Source organism: Eschrichtius robustus, chromosome 9 (assembly GCF_028021215.1).
Source record: "Eschrichtius robustus isolate mEscRob2 chromosome 9, mEscRob2.pri, whole genome shotgun sequence".
Taxonomy (NCBI): Eukaryota; Metazoa; Chordata; class Mammalia; order Artiodactyla; family Eschrichtiidae; genus Eschrichtius; species Eschrichtius robustus.
In genome coordinates, this window is record NC_090832.1 from 15,017,244 (window position 1) to 15,025,697 (window position 8,454).

The 8,454-nt window shown below is 43.6% G+C and overlaps 1 protein-coding gene and 1 long non-coding RNA gene across 3 annotated transcripts in view; one reads left to right on the forward strand and one right to left on the reverse strand.

Annotated features, from left to right (window-relative positions):
• The window catches only part of CCDC170 (coiled-coil domain containing 170), a 96,693-nt gene extending 95,999 nt beyond the window's left edge, over positions 1-694 (reverse strand). For both annotated transcript variants that reach the window (XM_068550961.1, XM_068550962.1), the window contains exon 1: positions 592-694. In XM_068550961.1, coding sequence (XP_068407062.1) covers positions 592-666 — 75 coding nt within the window. In that variant the 5' untranslated portion in view covers positions 667-694. The remainder of the gene's footprint in view (positions 1-591) is intronic.
• Positions 695-963: 269 nt separating this feature from the next.
• LOC137769620 (uncharacterized) lies at positions 964-8,035 on the forward strand. Its single transcript, XR_011075017.1, has 3 exons — positions 964-1,115; positions 5,457-5,571; positions 7,718-8,035. It is a non-coding gene; the product is annotated as an uncharacterized lncRNA (long non-coding RNA).
• The last annotated feature ends 419 nt before the right edge of the window (positions 8,036-8,454 follow it).

Consider the following 8,454-nt stretch of genomic DNA (forward strand, 5'->3'; position numbering starts at 1 on the left):
GGCCCCTGGTGCCAGGTCCAGAAGGGGACACTTAACCCAGGCTGAGCCTGAAAGTCCCCAGTGCCTAAGTACCTCCTGGGAGTAAATGGAGCCAACGACAACCGAATTACTGTTTCTGGAGTGATTGGCAACGAGGAGGCCAGCGACTTTGCCCAAGACTGGCATTAATCCTACCACCTCAGATTTTGAAGAAACTGCTCTGAATCACGTCTTAGTAGCTAAGTAGTCTAAGTTAAACGCAAGAATGCTTTGCTCCGGGGGCGGGGAGGGTCTACAGGAGCCAGACACACCGTTTTTAGAACTTAACCCGTTTAAATGGCCAAGAGAAGCAAACTCGTACAACCTCAAAATTCAACAGCATTTCACAAACTTAACGACTTGCCCCTAACTTCCTAAAATTAACCGGCCGCTGGCAATCCCAGCCCCGTTCCGACTACGATCTCCCCACGCCATCGAGAGGCAAGTTTGCCGGCGAGGAGCGCCCAGCACAGCCCGGGCCGCGCAGCCGGCGCCGAGTATCCCCGGCGCCCTCCCGGGTGGAGACGGGCCGCCGGTGCCACCCACGCGCGCGGCCGCGGGCTGCCACGGTACCTCGGGAGCTGGCGACGTGACGCCGAAGGCGGCGCGGCGGGTGGGATGCGGGCGCCGGCGGCCGGAGCAGCTCATGGCGGCCGGGGCCCCGCTGCGCGCTCGGACCCGCGGGCGGCGGGGAGCCAGGCGGGCGCGGGAGCCGGCGGTGCGCGCGGTGCGTCTCCTCGGGCAACGAGGAGCCCGTGCCGTAAGCACGGCGGCGAGGCCCGGACGCACGCTGCGCCCGCGCGACCCGGGATCCCGGCCTGGCAGCGAGCCGTCCGGGCCTCCGAGACGCGACCGGGGGCGCCGGACAGACCCCGATCCTCCCGAGGGTGTCCCCCGCGGTGCGCGGCGCAGCGGCCCCATCCGGCCAGGGCGAGGCTCAGACACCCGCCGGAGCGACTGGGGACAGCGGGGCTGGAGGCTGGTCTTCACCGCGGGACTCCATCGCGAGCGCAGTTCCGGGTCTTGTCCTCAAGTCAGGGACAAGTGATAGCGAGGGGTCAGTGTTGACAGGACTGGCGGCGTGCGCTGTCACGAAGGTGAATGAGCATTTATTTAGCGCCCACTGTGTGCCAAGGTTTCTGCGTCTTCCAGCGCCCGGCCGCTTGCTGGGTGTGCAATCCGTGCAGTGGCACAGGCCCTGCGCTCAGAAGGGACTCACACTTGGTTTAACTCCCTGCTGTCCCACTCTTGAAATTCTTAGTGATTTTTGAACAAAGGGTCCTACATTTGCCTTTTGTACTGGGATCCGCAAATCATGTAGCGTTCTCTCATTCAACCTTCTCAACAACCCTGCAGGGAAATATAAATATTAGTAATACTAGTGTTAGAACAGCCATAGCTTCTAGTTATAAAACACTTACATGTGTTCTTTCAAGAGCTGTTCTAACTGCTTTCCAACTAGGATTTCATTACTTAAAACAAGATTATGAAGTGGATATAAGAATAATCCATTTTTAAGGTGAGGAAGCAATCACAGGGAAATGAAATAAATTGTCCAAGAGTATACAGCTGGTCAGTGGCAGAACGATGATCAGACCCCAGACCATAAGACTAAAAGCACAGAGAAGGTGAGTAACGTGCCTAATGTCCCACTATTTGTAGCAGAACCTCAAACTGGAACCCACATTCACCTCACTTCAAGGCCCTTGATGGACCTCCCTGTGTGCTGTTCTAAAATTAAATGAAATCACAGATGTGGCAGCTTTTCTTAGATTCCATCCAACCATCCTACTCTGAGGACTTCTTGGCCTTGAGGATGGCTTTTGATCTTTTTTATATATTTATTTTATTTGTTTATTTGTTTGTGCCGGGTCTTAGTTGCGGCAGGCAGGCTCGTTAGTTGTGGCATGCGAACTCAGTTGCGGCATGCGTGTGGGATCTTGTTCCTTGACCAGTGATGGAACCCAGGCCCCCTGCACTGGGAGCGTGGAGTCTTAACCACTGCGCCACCAGGGAAGTCCTGATGGCTTTTGATTTTACAGTAACATTGCCACGTATCCAGTCCAGAATCACCTCCATGCTTTCACTTGAAGCAACGTTAAAAAAAAAAAAAGTCCTTAATGCAAATGAAAGCTTTCAGAAATCTCCTATTAATAGTATAGTTTGTAGTAAACATGCTTTCAACTTGCAGTTTTTCCTTCCAGTAGAATCACTACACACTTGTCAAATTTTTTTTTTTTAATTTTATTTATTTTTGGCTGCGCTGGGTCTTCGTTGCTGCATGCGGGCTTTCTCTAGTTGTGGTGAGCAGGGGCTACTCTTTGTTGCCATGCGCGGGCTTCTTATTGCGGTGGCTTCTCTTGCTGCGGAGCACGGGCTCTAGGCGCGTGGGTTTCAGTAGTTGTAGCACATGGGCTCAGTAGTTGTGGCTCTTGGGCTCTAGAGCGCAGGCTCAGTAGTTGTGGCACACAAGCTTAGTTGCTCCGCGGCATGTGGGATCCTCCCGGACCAGGGGTTGAACCCGTGTCCCCTACATTGGCAGGCGAATTCTTAACCACTGAGACACCAGGGAAGTCCCACTTGTCAAATTTTCAATGAAACGACACTGCCCGAGGAAACACAAAAGCTGATTGAAACCTCAAGGCACCTGGAAGAGAAACTGTCTGAAAAAGTCCCTTCTCCATTAACTCCACGTCCAATTGTTGCAGAATTCAGTTTCATAAAGTCTAATTCTGGTCACTGTGGTCAAGCTTGTAACTCTTCTTCATGACACCAGAAGATACGCATTTACACAGTCTTTAAAAATCGGTGTTGGTGATGAATGTGTTAATTAAAGAGATGGGAGGAATCCTTTCAAAATATAACTTACATCAAGTCACCACTATGCACACTTTTAATATCTTACAGTTTTGTCAGTTATACCTCTATAAAGCTGGAAAAAAACAAATACACACAATAAAAGATTTTAAATCAGTGTTAAACAGATTCTTCTCTATGAAAGCAATATAGCTTTGCAGTAAGTGGGAAAAGAAAAAGTACCTAGCCTGACCCCTCCCTGGACGCCTGCAAACTTTCTGGGATGTCAAGACATGAGCCAAGTGATCCTTCAAGGTAGCACCCGATGATGTGTCCCTTGAGAACTGAAAGGAGGACCCTGCGTCTGGATGTACGTCTGAGCTGGACCCTGGAAGGGACTACAGTTTGGGACTAGCTGGCACTATGGTGATAGAATACGCAGGCTGGCAGTGGGGGGAACTCTGGGTATGATGATAGTTTAAGCAAGGCCGTGGGGGTGGGCACAGTTAGTAAAAATGCACAAAGCACGTTCCAGCCCAGATTACTCACAAAACTGCATGTGTGGGCAATATATTATGATTTGTAATATCTCGGTACAGACTTCTATTTTTCTTTATAATGACAACAGAGTCAGGAAGCTGCCAGCTGCGTGACCTCGTCCACCTCATATACCTGCTTCTTTATAGAAGAGGGAGGTTCCTTATTAGATACCAGGCTAGTGTATAGGAACCCTTCAGCTGGCCAAGTTTTTAGCCATAGCTGATTAACAATGTTGTGTTAGTTTCAGGTGTACGGCGAAGTGATTCGGTTATATGTGTATATTCTTTTTCAGATTCTTTTCCATTACAGTTTATTATAAGGTATAGTTCCCTGTGCTCTACAGTAGGACCTTGGTGCTTATCTATTTTATATATAGTAATTTAGGCCAAGTTTTTAAACAGCAACAATACGAAGGCTGCAACCAAAGGAAGATAACAGGGCAAGAGTAGGTGGGATACAGCGGAGGAGAGAGAGGGAAGGCAAGGAGGCCTGCAGGAGGAGCCAGGTGAGAGGGGGTACTGGCCGGCTGGGAGTGGTAACGGTGAGGAGGGGGAAGATTCGGAGGTGGAATCCACTGGAGTCTGAGTTTACCAGCCAGGCTGAAAGCATAGTGAGGCCTGAAAAGCAGTGAGGACATAAAACAGAGGAGGGAAAAGGAGAGAGAGTTCAGTTTGGGACAAATTTAATCTGAGGTGATGATAGGAGAAGGCAAACAAATATTTTGTAGTTTGGGAACGGGAAGCCCTGGGCACACCCAGCTTAAACCAGAATTTCTGGCTCATTCTGCTATAATGTTAAATTTTATCCTGAAATATGTTTACAAAGCTGGCACGCTGAGATATACATTCAGTAAACATGATATCTGAGACAAGATAAAAAATGCCTCATCAGTAGCTCTGGGAAGCGATGAAGATCTACATCTCTCTGGCACTTGGGCTTTTATTCTGGAGCTTTCTTGTGGTTTCGTAAGTTTATTTCTCCGGTTTCTTCCTTTTGTTTGTTTGCTTGTTTGTCTTGCAAATATACAAGTTTCTCATAGGAAAAATCTGTAATAGGAAACTTTGGGGGTTTTCAATGTATTTAGAAACCTGTCTGGAAAGCACTCCTATAACATTTTATTTGTCTAAAGATTGTTTTCGAAGAATGTTTGATTTAAATATTTTCCTAACCTGAATGAAATGTTGCCAAATGCTGCAAACTACTTTAGTCATCCAACACAAGATTCGTTGGTAAAAGACAGATCACCAAAACCTACTTCTATCCTTTAAGTGACTGCATTTAAAGGACTTTATAACCATTCTCAGCCCTTTCTTAGACTTGTTTCAGTTTCTTTGCTGATTTCTATTTGATCTCTCTAATAATTAGTCCTTCTTTAGCAATGATTATTGCTTTACCAATTCATCCTAAAACAAATCCCCATCCCTTATTTCTTCTAGTGGGACAACACAGCTAGTTGTAAAACAATCTATCACTGTCACTTCCAAAGATCTTCATAAATTTTCATATCATTTATTTTTAAAGTCCGTTTTCTTTTCCCAATACATATAACTGTTTCCAACATATTTTATACCTAAAATAAATGTGATCCATTTTATAACTTTATGATAAGCTAAGCTTAGAAACCACTGAGAGCTCACTTTATAAAAAATAACCAATTCAAGGACCTTTGGTTTCAGCATTAAAGTCAATCACAGACTGCTCTTTTTAATAAAAAAAGTAAAATCCTTATCAAAAACTTAAAGTGCTTTTTAAAATATTTTAGCTGCATAAGTAGAAGGTTCTGAAAAACATCCATGATAAATATATACTTTCGAAACTCACATGATTTTTATCTCACTTTAAATTCAACATATTTTCATTCAATTGCAATCTATATTTCCTCAAGTAATCAAAGAGATTCGTTGTACATAACGCCATCCTCCATGGCCTTACTGAAGCAATCCTTCAGTTGTAAAGTTGCAAGTTTAAAATAGTTCAATATTTTAGGAAAAATTTGGAAGGATTAATCATGCAATCAGTGTTAATATTTTTCTATCCCAAGGGGACAGTGAACTTTCCGGCAGACTGTCAGAAGAACTACTTCATCATGTGTCTCTTTACAGGAAAAGTGTCAACCAGTCAGGAGGATTATGGCAAGTCTGGGATGAAGCAAAAGCCCTAAGGGCCTTCTTTGACTGCTCTCTCCTCCACATTCCCTTGCAGCTATGGGTCTTTTAGGTAAGTCTTTCCCCTTTGGAGTTAGTTCCCCAGGAAGAGCCAGTGGTCAGGATTCGTAAGGAAGTGGTTTACTGAGGAGTGCTCCTAGGAGAAGGAGGTGAGGAAAACAGCATAGGGCAGGAGAACGAGCTACTCAAGCATGTGGGGCAAGCCTGGAAACTAACTTCCCACTTTGGTTCCAGGGGGCTGGCCCTTTGTACCTGCAACCCCCCTCCCCCTGCCCCATCCCGGTCTCCTGTCAGTCAGCCATTGGCAGGAGCACAAGTCTCCAGCGAAAGGGACAGCCTTTTACAGCCGACACTCACAGCAGCTGTTGGGGGGAGGGGGGATCCCAGCTAAGGAACGGGGTTCCAGAAAGGATAACATCTTCAACTGCACAATTCAGTCTCTGAAATAACTCTTCAGTCTGTTTCTCCTTTCTCCATTCTTGCTATCGATTGACTGCCTTAGACTAGGTTTTAAGGAGTTTTTTTAGGGCTTTTTCTGTTGGTTTTTTTTTAATCTGGGACTTTATACCAGTCTGCTTCGAATCCATTTTCAAACCAACACAAGAATTATTTTTTAAAAACCCCAATCTGATCAGATGATTCCCCTGTTCTAAAACTTCAAGGAAACCCCACTGCTTATAGGAAAAGAGGGAGAGTCTTAACATCATATGCCTCTTTTTTTTTTATTTTTCATAGGTGTTTTATTTTTCCTCCTCTGAAGTGAGTATTATTATCCTCTTATTAAAGATATAAAAACTAAAGTTCAGAGAGGTAACTTGCTCACATGCACATGACATAAATGGCAGTACAGGTATTTCAAGTGAGATCTCTCTGCCTCCAAGTTCTCTACTCTTTATAACTGATGTCATCTAACAGCATTTCTCAAAAGTTGAACCCATCCCCTCTGCCTACTGGGTTTCCCCTATGCAACCTAGCTACAATCCAGGCTGCCATATATGGTTGGTCAGGTTGTGCACTGCACAAGGGCACCACATTTTAAGGGACACTGTTCAAAGCAGAGACATTTTTGCTATTTTGAAATTTCTTTGTATTTTTATTACACTTTTATAAATTTTGAAGATGGGCAGTTTGTACATTTAACATGACATTTTTTTCAACTGATAGAAATAAAATGTCTTTTCTAAAAGGTTAGATATGTACCAGCTGCTTTGATCTATGAAGGAGGACTAACTTTGATAAGTGAATAATAACTAAAACAACTTGGGTTTCTAAATAAGAAACTGGTTTTCTGACACACTGATCAGTGTATATCTTTAAGTTTTACAAATACAGTCAATCCTTGCTATTTGTGGATTCAATATTTGTGAATTTACCTACTTACCGAAATTTATTCACAACCCCAAAATCAATACTCATGGAGCTTTCTCGGTCATTCACTGATGTGCACAGACTGGTGAGAAATTTGAGTCAACCGACATGCATGTTCCCAGCCGAGATCAAACAAAGTGACACTCTGCCTTCTTGTTTCAGCTCTCAGAGTGTAAACAAGTGTCCTTTTTGTGGTCCATTTAGTTCCACTTTTTTTGTTTGTATGTTTTGCATTTTTTTGCTTTTGTGTGTTTGTGTGATTTTGCTATTTTAAATGGCCCCTAGGCATAGTGATGAAGTGCTGTCTAGTGTTCTTAAGCCAATAAGGCTGTGATATGCCTCACAGAGAAAACAGTGTGTTAGATAAGCTTCCTTTAGGCATGAGTTACAGAGTTACTCATGGATGTTGGTCATGAGTTCAGCATTAATGAATCAACAATATATATTAAAGTGTCTCTAAAGAGAAACACACATAAGACAAGGTCATGTATTGATCAGTTAGTGAAGACGCTGTGACCAAAGGCTCACAGGAACCTAAGCCTGTATTTCCCCTGGAAGCAGTGGATCAGTATTTGCTAATTCAGTGTTTAAAGCGACTTTATAGAATATAACTACTGTGAGTAACAAGAATCTACTGTATTCCACTGGAATTAATTGCTGATTAAATTTGACACTCACAATGCAGTTTGTATCATCTGCTGTTTGTTTTTTGTTTAGAATGGTATCTTGGAGTTTCCAATTTAAATCTACAGGTGTTTTCATTATGACAACTGCCATTAAATAATTCATATTTAATAATGCAATAATTATGGGACTTCCTGGTGGTACAGTGGTTAAGAATCTGCCTGCCAATGAAGGGGACACGAGTTCGAGCCCTGGTCTGGTAAGATCCCACATGCCTTGGAGCAACTAAGCCCGTGCGCCACAACTACTGAGCCTGCGCTCTACAGCCCATGAGCCACAACTACTGAGCCCGCATGCCACAACTACTGAAGCCCACACGCCACAACTACTGAAGCCCGTGCGCCTAGAGCCCATGCTCCACAACAAGAGAAGCCACCACAATGAGAAGCCTGCTCACTGCAACGAAGACCCGACACAGCCAAAAAAAAAAAAGCAATAATTAAATGGGATAAGTCAAATGTATTTCCTGCCAATTCAGTTACATGACCATGTAATATGAATTTTTAAATTCTATATTCTTGTTAAAAAATTATCCACCTGAAGTAAAAATAGATTTTCCAAAATACTCTATAGGTAGAAAGTTTTGGAAATTTATCACACATTACAAAATGAAAAAAATCTGTGAATCCTTGTTATTTTCTTTCTGTCTCATAGTATTTTTTAGTCTACCTATATTTTAAACCCTTTAGGGATGAAAAAATGAAGCGAAGAATAAAAATGAGTTCAAAGATTTGCAGCATTTATCATGTATTCTAAAAAGTAGGCCAAATGTTACTTCAAAATAATAACTTTTAAGTGCCTTTGCTCTGTGTTCATTTGGTATGATTTTAAAAACGAGTGTTATCAGCAAAATAATGCAGGAATTGAAATTCATTGTGCATGG